At 44.9% G+C, this 14,437-nt stretch overlaps 1 protein-coding gene across 38 annotated transcripts in view; it reads left to right on the forward strand.

Moving 5' to 3' along the window:
* The window catches only part of KCNMA1 (potassium calcium-activated channel subfamily M alpha 1), a 773,456-nt gene that overhangs the window by 373,357 nt on the left and 385,662 nt on the right, over positions 1–14,437 (forward strand). For all 38 annotated transcript variants that reach the window (XR_010838921.1, XM_067025307.1, XM_067025277.1 and 35 more), the window contains exon 3: positions 9,152–9,213. Coding sequence is in view for 37 of the 38 variants with exons in the window: in XM_067025307.1 (XP_066881408.1) it covers positions 9,152–9,213 (62 nt within the window). In the remaining variant the exon portion in view is untranslated. The remainder of the gene's footprint in view (positions 1–9,151; positions 9,214–14,437) is intronic.

The following is a 14,437-nucleotide window of genomic DNA, read 5'->3' on the forward strand; positions in this document are numbered from 1 at the left end:
CAACTTTAGACCTCAAATGGAAGATTTTTGTCTTGTTTGCCAAGGCAACGGTTTTCATGCCATTGGTTAAAATATGCAGAAATCAACCTTTAAAATTTTATGATGCAGTGGCATAAGATTTCAGTGTCATTAACCCTCAACTCTCAGGAAGGACACAGGTTTTAGGGAAAGTTGTCTGTCTTAATGTTACTATTGCTTTCCATCATTTCAGTTTCTTATTTCAGTTCTGAAAAATTTAGACCTTAGAGGAACACATTGAACTCTTCTGTATTTTTAAGTTGTGCAGAATGAGATGAGCATGGTCAATGAAATCCAGGATGTAAGACAAATGACCTTCCTGTGACAGCTGGGGACACTAGCCTGCAGAAGTTCACACAACTCACACTCAACATGAATCCTCAGAGGGGAAGAGAGTAGGCAGTTGACTTATAACTTTAGGTCCCAGATTCTTCTTTGAGGAGCATAACAAACCAAGAAGAAGCCAGACCCTCCGTATCTATTTGTATTAGTCACTTTCTCCTCCACCCTCTCCAGAAAGCCAACTGTGTACTTAATTTGTATACCAGCAGACGCATGGTTTATAATAAACTTGTTCGTAGCTTACACTAAGGAGGAGCCTTATTATTTTCCAGGTCTTCTCTGTATCTATAGTCATTTTGAAATTACTGCCTAATTTGAACATGGACAGAGACACATTGCTGGGAATGTAGTTGGTAAACAAATATTGACAGATGTCCAGCATTTGTGATTAATTAGCAGAGTATCCGTTTGTCTTTGTGTTCTTTGTTTTTTGTGTGTGTGTATGTACATACATATATATATATATTCATGTCCCATTTATGCATTTATATTTATATTATTTTGTATCATGCCCCCTCAGGACTTGGGCTTCCCTTTGTTCCCTCAGATTCCTAGTCCTGATCCTAATCTAAATTCTCAACCTCTTCACATAACACTCCTGACATCTCCCATCTCAACTGAACCTGTTTTTCTTAGAGCTGTAGTTTCCCTCACTTCTCTGTATGGAGGTGGCTTGTTTCTCCATAGCCCAGGGATCACTGGACACTCTGGCCCTCCATTGCCTCTTCCATCCTGTGCAGACCCTTTTCTCTTGAGGCCCCTGCCACCTGACTAAATCCCCATTCTAGCTACTCTCCCTGTTGGTGTCATCTACCGACCTCCAGGCCCCTCTGGCCATCAGCTTCCAGTCTGTGCACCTGAATGTGCTAGCTGGCCCCTGTGTATCCCCCATCCTTGTCCTCCTGACTGCAGTGATGTTCAACCCCGCTCCACTTCAGCAGGGGTCCCTTGGATCCTGCCATCACAGGGAAGGATTTAAACTCCGAAGTCCCACGCAGTGAGGGTTCATATCCTTCCAGCTTTCTTTTTCTTTCACTGCACCCAGTCTCCAAACCCATTCTCCAGTCTTTTCTCCGTATGCTTATTTATTTAACAAATGTTGATCGAGACACTTTGCTAGCTCCTGGGAATTTAATGATGAGTAAAAATGGATATGCACCCTGTGTTCATAGAATTTGCAGTCCAGTAGAGGAGAGAGGAATTAATCAAACGATTAGACAAAGAAACGTAAAATTGCTCCCGGGCTAAGTGCCACAAGGTACAGACTGTGCTCATGGGGGACTTTCCTATATTATGTGGGCAAGGAAGTGATGATGGAGTTGAGATCTGAAGGATGGATAGTCTATGAGGGGAAATAAGTCTTCCAGGAGGAAGGGAGTGCTTGTGCAAAGGCCCTGTGGTTGGGTGGTTAGGGGTGTGTGCACACACTAAATAAGAACTGAAATTTCCATTAATTTGGGAGAAAGTGTGAGATAAAGCCAGAGAGGAGGAAAAAGGCCAGAGTTTTCAGGGTCTTCTAAGCTGTGTCAGGGATGTTTTTCTTCATACCAAAAGCCATGGAAATCATTTGCAGCAATTGAGGGGGGGGGCCTTGCCATTTTATATCACGTGTCCTGAAAATCCAGTCCATTCTGCACTGAGTATGACTTTATAGTATTGCATTTTTGGAAACACCAGATTTGAATGCCCACAAAATCACAGGCATTTTTTTGGTAACTATATTCTTTTATTACTTTAAAAATTATAATGATTGAAAAACTCCAGTCAGTATATTCATCCAATGAAATTCTTTTTTTTTTAACATCTTTATTGGAGTATAATTGCTCCACAATGGTGTGTTAGTTTCTGCTCCACAACAAAGTGAATCAGCTGTACATACACACATGTTCTCAGAGGCATTTTTACTAGGCTTCCTTACATTTGCATAAAGCACAGTTTTACTCTTATCTGGAAGTCCCATGTATTTTATTTTAATGCTATAAGTCTAAATTCCGACTGCTGAAAGCTCCTTTTTTCTCCTTCCTTTCTTTCATCTCCTTCCTTTTTTTCGTTGCACTTCAACTATCGTTTGGAGTCTTGGTTTCCAGTGAATCCACTTGCGGCATTTTTGTGTAAGCACTTAACGTAAGTCAAATGTAATGTGCCAGAATGTTAGGTTGGAAACTTAGGGGACATTTGGCTGTTTAAATGGCGCTGTCAAAATATTGGTTTTATACTTTACAAATCTTTTGTTATTTAGGATAACAAAAATACCTTTTTTGGTAGCAAGATTATGTCTTCTCCTATTGAGAACAGCTAATAGTTCAGGGATGAGAAAAACATACTACTAATCTTGCCATATAGTGAAGAAAAAGAAATCCTTTCCCTTTTCCCTTGAGAAGAGATTGAGACTTACTGTGAGCTTCTCAGGGTAAAACTGGCAGAAACATAGGCTTTTTAGAGAATCACCGAGGTAGGAGGAGAGGGGGCTGTGTCAGACCACCACTCAGTGCCCTGTAGCGACGGCAGAGTTGAGGCACAGACTCAGGAGGCAGCAGCTGGTGGGTCTAGGTTTTTAGTTTTGTGAGATGAAAAGCTACAGGGGCAACTAACTGTGCTACTGGAGACGCAGACTCTGAATCCGAGCGTGCATGGAGTCCATGCTTGTGGTTTTATGAAAGAAGCAAGCCTCTCTGACACAGATCAGCGACACATGCTATTGCCATCTTATAATATAATTATGCAGACATGTCATACAGTTGGCATAAAAGAGCTCTGCCTTTTCAAGCCAAACATTTTTCATCTTTCAGTGTCTACAGTAACCTGTCAAGGTCCCCATTGGATAAGCATCTGTTCTAATCCCACCATTTCACAGATTGGGAAACTGAGTCCCAGAGACATTACGTTATGTGCTCGAGAGCATGCTGCTTATCGGCGCAGAGTGGAGATTCAAACCCAGGCGGGCCTCCCTACTGGAGTCCTGCGTTCTCCCCGCCACGTGCCAGCCACCCCATGCACCTGGTGTCTGCCCTTCCCTGGAGCAGCCGGGTGGACCTGGAGCAGCAGGAATTCTCCCTTCCTCCTCCTTGGTTCTCCATTCCCCTCTTCCTCTTCCACCGTGGGAGTTTGCAATGGCGGTGGTGTTATTTCTAGGCCCCCTCCTTCCTTGGACTTCGCAGAAGTGTCTATTTATATGTGTAGCATTTATAAAATTCACAAGGACTCCTGAGTAATTTAAACTTCTGGATTCCATGCTCGTTGAGGGCAAAGATCAGGCCTGACTTAGCTGTTTCAGTTTTCTATTTCCCTCTCTCTCCCTCTGGACCTCAAGCAGAGGTCCTCAATAAAGGTTGATTGTAGAGTTGTTAAATTTGCCAGACCAAACATTATAATTTGGATGCTGGAATGATGTTCTCTCTCATAAACAAACCGTCCCCAGATTGTTTGGCCTTGGGAGTCCTCATGTCTTTTTTTTTTTAATATATAGTGAATTTTATTGTGTATAAATTATAGCTCAATAAAAAAAAGTATTGTGCCTTTGGGATCCTATATCAAAAATTGTTCATTTTCTGAGGGGTCGCTGCTGCCAGTAGCTGGCTAGGCCCTGATGAAACATGCAGAATAATTAACTAGGGTCATTTGTTCTGCGGTGAGCTGAGTAGAATGTGTAAAACCCGCTCAGGAGAGGATTAATTCATCCTCCTCTCTGTATTTTTTAGAGTACTCCTCGCGCGATTCTCAAAGTGTGCAGGCCTCATACATATGTTCTAATGGGCTAATTGTTAAGGCGACATTTGTAAATTAATCTCTGACTTGAGCTAAGTGGTTTTCTCTAACGGGTTTGATTCAGTGACTCCCATTCTTGGCCACACATCAGATTCACCGGAGGAGCTTGTTAAAAATAGAGATGTGCAGCCTCCCCCTCACCCCAGTTCTCAATTATCTGGTCCCCCAGTCAGGTGAGGGCTTTTAAGGAAAGCTCCTCAGGTGATAGGATTTGAGTGGCAGCAACCTTTGTGACCCTCTGCTCCAAATCCATGTCTGAAGGCCCATGTAGCCTTATGTGTGGGTTTGAAAGCATTTGGGCCTGAACACGAAAGCTTGAAACCAGGTTCTAGAACAGGCAGTATCTCTGAAGAGCCAGCTTGCCAGATTCATTCACCTCCGTCTCGCATCAATGGATCTGTCTTCTCCTTGGGGAGCTTCAGTGACCCGAGGGAGGATATTCTGTGCCTCGCCATACTGTTTTGCATTTTTCTGAACGTTCCAAGACATTTGGAAGGTTTTCAGGGTCTGCTCGAATTTCCATCGTGAAGATGGCTGTGTCTTTCTCCTCTCTGCTCGCCATGTATTGTCAGACTTTTGTTTTTATATAATTTTCCTGCTTTTTAAATTTTTTTTTTTTTGGTGGTACGTGGGCCTCTCACTGTTGCGGCCTCTCCCATTGTGGAGCACAGGCTCCGGATGTGCAGGCTCAGTGGCCATGGCTCACGGGCCCAGCCGCTCCACGGCATGTGGGATCCTCCCGGACCGGGGCACGAACCCGTGTCCCCTGCATCGGCAGGCGGACTCTCAACCACTGCGCCACCAGGGAAGCCCTTTAAATTTTTTATGATTTATTTATTTTTTTGGCCGCCCAGCACGTGGGTCTTAGTTTCCCCGATCCAGGGATGGAACCTGCGGCCCCTGCACTGGAAGCATAGAGTCTTCCCACTGGACTGCTAGGGAAGCCCCATATCATCAGACTTCTTGTGTCAGGTGTTGGGGACAGGCATTCTTTTAGTATACTGTGTGTGTGTGTGTCTGTGTGTCTAGCATTCTTCCATACAAACACATGTCATGTTTGATCTTAGAGTTTTGAAAATAGATGACTCACGGGCACCATTGTCCCAATGACATTTATCAAACTGCTTTTGATTTTAGGAATCTGGTACTCTATAAATATCACTCAGGACTCAGTACCACCACACAGCATATGGGTGTTTGCAGTAAACCTAAGAATATGGCAGTTAGCACTACACCAGGTAGCCAAGGTGATTTGGTGAACCCAGACTACCAAGAGTTAGGAAGGCTGGCCGGGCTCTCATGACAGGCGCAAGGTGTGCCGAGAGGGACTGCTCACCTCACCCCTTGTGTCAGACTGTGTCCGCACACTCTCGTTTGCGACAGTACTTTGTAAAGTGCTTGGTCACCGTTAGGGGTGTTCTGCGACTCAACTGCTAGATGGCGAGTGTTTCCCGGTCCCTTTTCTTGGTCTCCTCTTACCATGTCCGTTGGGCTGCATTGCCCCTGGTCCCTGGGACTGCAGTTGCCCACAGAAGGATTCCCAGTGGCCCTCCCCCTTAATGAAGGGATATTAGAGTAGCCATAACACGTCGGAAGAAGGGACGCTTTGAGAAGGAATTGGCTGTTGAGACGAGAACCTCTGTTGTTCCTGCCCTTCCCTAGCTCCTCCATTTATGTATGTCCCATCTAGTCCATATCTTACTATATATTGACTCTACCTGTGCCCTACAATTGAGCACTAATTGCATAATAGCATAGGACTCATCTGTGTAAGGGTTACTGCAGAAAAAGAGCATATTTTATGACTCCAGGTGGATTTCTTCCTTTTGTTTTTCCTAGGGCCTTGTGCATAGCAAATGTGAAATACTTAGGTGATTATTTGGGGATGCTCTGTAATGTAACCATTCCCACTTAGGCTAAACTCTAATCAGTTTGTATAGTTGGACTGAAGTGTTTCATTTTTAGAGTAGGGTTCTCAGACAGTGGGGTGTTTGCCAGAGAGAGAAAGAGAGATGAGAGATGCAAGATGAGAGAGAACTAGCCCTTTGCTAGGGCCCTGTAGAAGACTCATCTCTGTTGGATTCCTATTTTCATGGCCAAATCCAAAGGATTGATTCATTATCTGCAGCACCTGGATCCGGGTTGACAATGTCATCAAGCCTGACATGATAAAGAGCCATTTAGCAAGTTTAAAAACCGCACGCATGGTGGCCTCGATACTGAGAAGCAGGTCCTCCCCCCTCACATTGATCATTTCGTGCCTGGAGGCAGGTGGGTGGGGGATGAGGATGGGACAGTTCGGACACCCTGTACCTCGTTGACAGTCTTCCAGCTGAACGTGTGGACCCAAGAATAGGTCCACTCCTCAGAATCTTCAGCTCCTGGGAACTGTGGAACCATCTTCCTCCTGGGTTTTTCTCCCTCCCTTATCCCGTCAGAGCGATGCTGATATTTGACTTTGCATCTGAAGAGAGCAAGAGGCCTCCCCTCCCGTCACTGGCTGATTTGCTTAAATAAGCTGTACATTACTCCCCATCACAGAGGCAGCTGGGACCCATTAGTGTCAGCTACTTTGTCCCCTCCCATGCTGGGAAATCATCATCGTTGCAGGAGAGCTTAGATTTTTGAGCCCATTTCAGAATGATGCAGATACAGTATACAAGAACTTTTTCCCTTTCTTTTCCCTTTCTCTCCTCCCCTCTCCCCCATCCTCTCCCCTCATCTTCTCTCTAGCTTTTAATGGCCTAGGCCTGCACAGCCCGCTCTCAGAGAAGCTCTGTACTCACGGATGCACATACACATACACAGAGCCAAATTGACAAGAGATTAGTCTTGCATCAGCTGTTTATGAATGAAGAAGAGGTCCTTCCCCTCTGATCTGGCCACACCACTTCTCCTTGCAGCATTTTGAGAATGAGGTCAGGGCCCAGATCTAACTGCTTAATGTCTCAGAAATAGCAGCACAGATCAAAATTAATCTTAAGCTACTTGATTTGCTGCCTCATTCAGATAATAGAGGGAAAAGCAGAGGCCTCTTGATGTTTTTGTTTGTTTTTGTGTATAACTTTGCAAGAAATGAATGAATGAATGAGTGCATGTGTGAGGATAGAGGCTGAGGTGAGCCTGCCAGGAGGATTAGCCCTGGGCCGAGGGTAATAACTGACAGACTGCAGGAGTTTCCTTGGATTCAGCTGGAGCCCGTTTCAGTTTTTAAAACAAAATGGAAGAATAAAATCAGCCCCGGTGGTGTATTGTTTTAATACTTCCTTTCATAAGGGGAATTCATCAGATGCTATGAAGCCACATATTCCTTTTATAATATCCAGTTGTTTCAACTGTCAGTTGTCTGCTTTGTAGCCCACCATCCATGGAATGGATATAGCTCCATGGAATTTTGTAATGTTTTAAGTGAATATGTATGCAGAGTTCATTTTCTATCAGCCAGTTTGGCTCATGTGCATGTGAACATACACACACACGCACACACACACACACATACACACACACGACTCCATCATGCCTAATCGTCACATAAATCGAGACTCACCTCTATCCACCAGCCAGTGCCACAGGGATGTCAATTTGAAGATATGCCGAAGAGGCTGACACTTCTCACACCCTTCACCCTGCAGTCCCTTTAGGATATTAGCACGTCTACTAGATATTTATTGCCCCCTGGCATTATGTGTGATGCTGGCGTTTATTTTTTTGTTCTCAAGCTTCATTGTTGGCTCTTGGCATCTTTTATATTTTTGTACATCCTTTTAGTTGCACTCCTAGGCTCCTCTGTGAAGGCGTAAATAAAGAAATTAGAGTGTGGAGTGAGGACAGAAGTGTCAGCATCAGCCTCATCTGCTGCATATTCGTTTGATGGACTTTACTGTGACAGGTATCCTTTGAAGGAGATGCCAAAACTGTCTTTTGTATCAGTGGTGATTAATTTTGAGTGAAGAGTGTAAAGAAGAACAACGTTGTCATATACCTGGCCAATCGTATTACCTAATTTGGCTTCCTGCGCCTAAACTGTCTCTAGAATACCCGAGAAGTAGTACAACCACATGCCGACACACACGTTCATGCAATGAATATAAATATGCATACATACGCATATACGGACATTTATACGGACACCAAATTTGTGCTTTTTTTTTTTTTTTTTTTTTTTGGCGGTATGCGGGCCTCTCCCTGCTGTGGCCCCTCCCATTGCGGAGCACAGTCTCTGGACACACAGGCTCACAGGCCATGGCTCACGGGCCCAGCCGCTCCGCGGCATGTGGGATCCTCCCGGACCGGGGCACGAACCCGTGTCCCCTGCATCGGCAGGCGGACTCCCAACCACTGCGCCACCGGGCAAGCCCAAAATTTGTGCTTTTTGATTAATATTTCTTGTACAGAAACTGAAAGTAAGTTAGTAAATTAGTGTTTGTTTAGGGTCGGTGGTAGGAACAGGTATTAACTGTTAATGGGCAGGAGGGATTTTTCCAGGGTGATGAAAATGTTCTGAAAGTAGATTACACTGCTGGTTGCATAACTCGATAAATTTACTCAAAGTCACTGATTGAACTGTACACTTAAGATGGGTGAATTTATGGTATGTAAATTATACCTCAGCAAAGCTGTTAAAAATTGATGTTCCCTGTCTCTGAGTTCCTTTGGGGCCTAGGTTACATATAATATGAAAAATTGTATCACTGCAATTTTTTTACCTGCTTTTTTCCCACTGAAGTGTGTTGACTTCAGCTGCAGAGAAGCTGGACCCTGAGATAACAGGGCCAGATGAAACCCCAGTGCCCAGGGATACAAAAGTCTGCCCTGCGCCCTGTTGGCCAGCAGTGAGGTTGCTGTCCACTGCGAGGTGAGGAACCGTGCGCAGGGAAGTATGCGGGCGCAGCAAGGGGACGACGTTGCCAAGCAGGCCCCTGAAAACACCATGTTCCGAGCTGCAGCTGCATGTGTCCAAAAAATAAATAAGCAAACTTCCCAGCATTCAACTCTTAACTGATGGTGTTTTTCTCTTCTTTTGCAGGTGGTCTTAGTCTTTGCTCTCAGCATTGGTGCACTTGTAATATACTTCATAGATTCGTCAAAGTGAGTATTCAATTATGTTGTCTTGCCCTCTTCCCTAAAACCATCACGAGCCTTTACATCGATCAGTTGATTTACTTTAACACCAACCTCTGCAAGAGCCTCCTGAATGTGGAAGACTTTTGGAGGAAGGCAGGGCTGTCTGTGCGGATTTTCTGAATGGGAAAGCAAGCTCTCACGAGGAAGACTACTTTGATTATGCTGGCCTAGGAGGGCGGGAGAGGAATCTGAGGTCATCATACCTTTTCCCTGGGTATTACTGATTTTCAAATAGTTGTTTCCTGGTGCAGTATTTGCACTGAAGATGTCAAGAGGCCAAGAGGGCTCTGATGTGAATTTGCAGCCTCTGAGAGAGTCATGGTGTCCAGTCAGTGAGGGTCTGAGCCATTCTTGCCATGGTGGTAGGATCCTTTTCTTGTGAGGGTTTCCAAAGCTTTACTCTTATTGGAGGTCAGCATAGAAAGCCTGATGCTCTCCTTTGTGCCTGCCAACTGAATATTCAGCTGAAGCATCACTGGCTGGTGCTTCTTGACTTGTGAAGGTAAGGAGATGGGATGGAGGAGTTTGTGATGACTCCCAGAGGTGGAGGCCCATGGCCATCTGACGTTTCCTCTAGTGGACACTCGTGCAGACCCCTGAGGTGCCAGCTGAGTGAACTGGTGCTCTGGGCTGAGCCTGGGGTGGGGTCTGTCTGAGCCATGGATGGGAAAGGCTTTGAAGGAGGCAGAAGGGGGCACTGAGCAGAGCTGCTAGGTGGCAGCCAGTTCTGCCCTGGTTCCTGCACGTGTCGCCCCCTCGGTACATCGTTTGTTCCAAATGTTCTGTCACAAGCTTGAAGTTGAGAGCATTTGGGAAACTGGAGCTGAGCTGGTCTGACTCCTTTCTGTGGGGACATGCACCTGATACCTGGATGGTGGCCTTGAGCTCTTTGCCTACATCATCCACTGTAAGAGTGTTTTTGATTCCCTGAGCCCTCACCCTGGTATACCTGGTTGTTGGAGTTTGATCTGAGGAAACCTGTTTGGTATCCCTGTTGGCTCAGAGCCTGGTGTGCTTGAATTTTGAGCTTAGTGTTCTTTTTCTGTGGCTCTTTTTCTGTAGTAATTTCATGCATGTCTAAACTCTGAATTTCTCAGAGTTACTGGTCACCAGCCAAAGGATTTTGTGCATTTGGGTGTTGAGCCAAAATCATGCCAAGGAAAATAAAGAGAACATCATCACCTGTCTCTGGGAACCAGCCACATCTAGAATATCAGCGGTCTTTCAGCCCATGCCCATGTACAAGGCTGGGCTGCCCTTGCCCATCTTAGGTGGAGGGGCCTTTAAAAGTCCTCCAGGAGTTGAGATTCCACGCACTCTTCCATCAGCTCCTCCTGGCCGAGAAAGAGAAGAGTTTTTTTTAAGTTTGGAAAACTCCAGTTGGTATGTCATTGAAGGTAAGCCCCATTTAAATATCTCCTCTTAATAATTCTTGATCATATTTGAATTGAACCAAAGATCTTTTAAAGCCCCTGGTCTTACTTCTCCATTTTCTCCCCAGGGGTGAGGAGTATTCTCACAAGTCATGGGGTGCGTACGCTGCCAACTTCTGTGCCGGGGCTCAGAAAGTAGTTTCCGGCATGTAGTCTTTGAGCTCCAGCAGGCAAACCCTTACGTGGAGGTGAGTGTGGTGATGGGCCAGAAGGACAGATGCCTTGGCGCCTTCTTTCCTTGTCTCTTCCTTTTTGCTCCTCTGTATTTCTCAGAAATAAAATGCTCTTGTAAGATGGATTTGAATTGTGTCCTTTTTTACAGTCTCCACTATGGGGAGATCTTTTGCTCTGTAGTTCTTGGTGTTCTCAGCTCCACATGAAAGGAGGGAAAGGAATAGACTCTCCCAAGGCAAGACCCTCTCCCCTGGATGCCCTGCACACCACTTCAGTGTCCTTTGGATTTAGTTGTGATTCTGCTGAGCCTGGGAAAGCCAGTACTGGGAACCCTCTCTGGTTCTGGTTTCTTTTATGGACTTGCCAAGAGTCCATTCTAAGGATGGACTTTCGGTCCTGTGCTCAGCTTTTCCCAGCAAAAATGCCAAGAATCTGAGAACCAAGCCTGTCCTCACTCTCCCTGGGGACTATTCTAGCCTCATCCTAATCTCAGTCTTTCTTCTCTGTCACTAAACTGAGCGGTTTGGCATAGTGAGCCTTTTTGTTTATAAGAAGATCTTATGTTTATTTGTGTAGCCCTTTCTGCTTTTCATTGGAATGGCTACATTGGGTTCTGAGGTCAAACCCCAGGAGTTTGTCCTATGGGGGACCTCATCAGCATCGTCAGTACCAAGGGTCTGCTGTCTTCCTGGGGAAAGCCAGTAAGGATGCTTACTGTGTAAGTGAGGGGATGAATTAAAGTAGAATCTAAAAGTTACCTCCACGATAAGCCATAGATTCATTCCCAGGAATGAAAAAAGAGCCCGTTAGATAAATTATAATCAAGCATAGTAAACAAGAAGTTCTATCCACATATAAGATGCAAATGAAAAGCGGGTAAGAAAGCAGAATGTAAATTCTTAAAATTCATCCCTCCTTTTCATTCAAAACTGTCGCCGGTTTTACACACTCGTGGTCTGGCTGGCCATCTGGGCATCTGGGAAAGAGAGCTTCGAACGTCTCTTGGAAGTTACGCTAAATCATCACCTTGGAAAAAAGTACCTCGTATTCTTCAGATGAATTTTAGTTAGTATTTATACTCTTCAAATAAATAAATCAAAAGACAGTGCATAGGCTTTCCCTTGTGTGAGCCTAATTGGGCAGACATGGTCCGTGAAATGGCTTGTCTCGGTGAGTTTTAACCAAATTGGTGGGGAATGCCCCAGCAGCGCAAGTTCAAGATGTGAGGCTCTCTGACCTAGCCCTTTAAATAGGGCAAGGAACGCACTTTAATATCGAAAACAGGCTCTGTTGGTCGGCTCTGCTAACTCACTGTCAGGGCAGGCCAATGCAGGTTGTATGAGTGGACAGGCAGTTCAGATCAACATCATGATTGGTGGGTTTATGATTTTCTTAACCTTTCAAAGCTTATTTCACCATCAAGAGGCAGCACGTAAGTCATTTCCAAAGACTTCTTCTCCCAAACTTCTTTCCTTTTCCATTGTTAAGTCAGGATGGATCCCTGAGTAGGTCTTTTACATTCAAGGGTTTGGGAGGCCCTTCTTTGGGTGTAATTTTCTTAGAGTGGTCACCCCAGAAGAGTCACTTGTGCAGCCTCAAGGGATTACTATCTGGCCGAGACAGATTGTGCTCAGAGCTCCTCGATTGGAAAGCCAAAGAGAATGACATGAAACTATGTTAACATTATGCTTCTTCATCCCAGCAGTAGACTTTCTAGAAACACCCAAGCAGAGGGAGATGTTCCACCCAATCTTTGGATGGACACAGGTGTCAATTCCTTAACAGACACGGAGAAGCATTAAGCCCACCACACACAGTAGTATCTCTCCAAAGACATTAAATGGCCACACGAGGCAGATACTATCCCAAAAAACTCCAGTTCTTTTTCCTTCCAGTTTTATTGAGATATGATTGACATACAGCCCTGTAAACTTAAGTTGTACAGCATAATGATTTGACTTATGTACATCATGAAACGATTACCCCAATAAGTTTAGTGAACACCCAGCATCTGATATAGATACAAAATTAAAGAAAAAGAAAACTTTTTTTCCTTGTGATGAGCACTCCTAGGATTTACTCTCTTAACTTTCATTCTTTTTAAAGGTGCCCAATTTAAGGCACTCCAACTTCTAATTTTGACATCTCTCGATACCTACACCCCCTGCGTTACTCCCACATACTCTGATCTTGTGTGAAGCAAAGATTTTTTAACAATTGTACAACGAAGTCAGAAGTGCCCCGAGACGCCCCGTGGGTGATAATGTCACCATTGCTGGTCCCATCCCTGTCTAATTTCCTCCCTTTGACATAGGATCAGTAATTCTTCTCTAATAGATAAAGAAAAAAAAAAGACTCAAAGATGTCAGTGTGAGGGCAGGATTCATGGACTGCATAATGCATCAGTTCCTGCTGCTTCTAGAATTTCAAGGGAAGAACGTTGGAAGAGGTAGAGGCTCAGGGACCTGGGTATTTGCATTTTTTCCCATGGGTATTCTTGGAAAGGATGACTCACCTGTGTGAAGATATTCATCCCTTTGATTCATGTTTAAACTCCACTACTTCTTATGCTGCAGTTCAGTGGATTATGAATATTTAACGTTGCACCCACTGAAAATGAAGGTCAAGTCCTGCTCACTGGTGACTTCAGTGCTGGCTTGTGTCTCTAAAAGGCATGCTACCTGCTGTGAGCAGAGTAAAGCTGAAAGGTTATACATTGTTAAATTTTTCCTTAATGACTTTATCTGCTCCAAAATGGCTGGTACACAGTGGGGGCACCTTCTGACTTCACCGGTCTTTGCTCTTGGCTTCTGGTATCAGCAGTGCTGTTTTGGGGGGTATGGACATTAGGAAGGGGAAGGGAAAAGCAGCACAAATTTTGGAGAGCATCCAAAATTTGGACCAGATTCCAGGATGACAGTGGTGTTGCGATGTGAAAGGGGCCTTCCCCCAGTCTTTAGAATTTTACATTTGTACTCAGTGATTCATTCATTTTATATCAATTCATTCATTCCTTCATTTGAGACAGCTTCAGTGTGATCATGCTGAATATTTTCCACACGGTCAAATTGCTTGAGGTTATGGTTAAAGAAAACTATCTTTAAGATTGCAGTAGAGGGCTTCCCTGGTGGCGCAGTGGTTGAGAATCCGCCTGCCGATGCAGGAGACATGGGTTCGTGCCCTGGTCCGGGAAGATCCCACATGCCGCGGAGCAACTAAGCCCGTGAGCCATGGCCGCTAGGCCTGCGCGTCCGGAGCCTGTGCTCCGCAACGGGAGAGGCCACAACAGTGAGAGGCCCGCATACCGCAAAAAAAAAAAAAAAAAAGGAAAAGAAAAGAAAAGAAAAAAAAGATTGCAGTAGAAATTGACCAGATTGTTTGCATAGTCTCTAAAAATAACATGGGCATCATTGATGTAATGGGATACCAAGAGCTTTAACAGAACTGGCTAGTTACCCCACCATTTTACCTGCCCAAATCTTCACACAGCCAGGCTCTAATCCCTTTGCCTAGAAATTCTCCTTAAAAGGGAAGAGAGGGGGCTTCCCTGGTGGCGCAGTGGTTGGGAGTCCGCCTGCTGA

Source organism: Kogia breviceps, chromosome 2 (assembly GCF_026419965.1).
Source record: "Kogia breviceps isolate mKogBre1 chromosome 2, mKogBre1 haplotype 1, whole genome shotgun sequence".
Lineage (NCBI taxonomy): Eukaryota > Metazoa > Chordata > Mammalia > Artiodactyla > Physeteridae > Kogia > Kogia breviceps.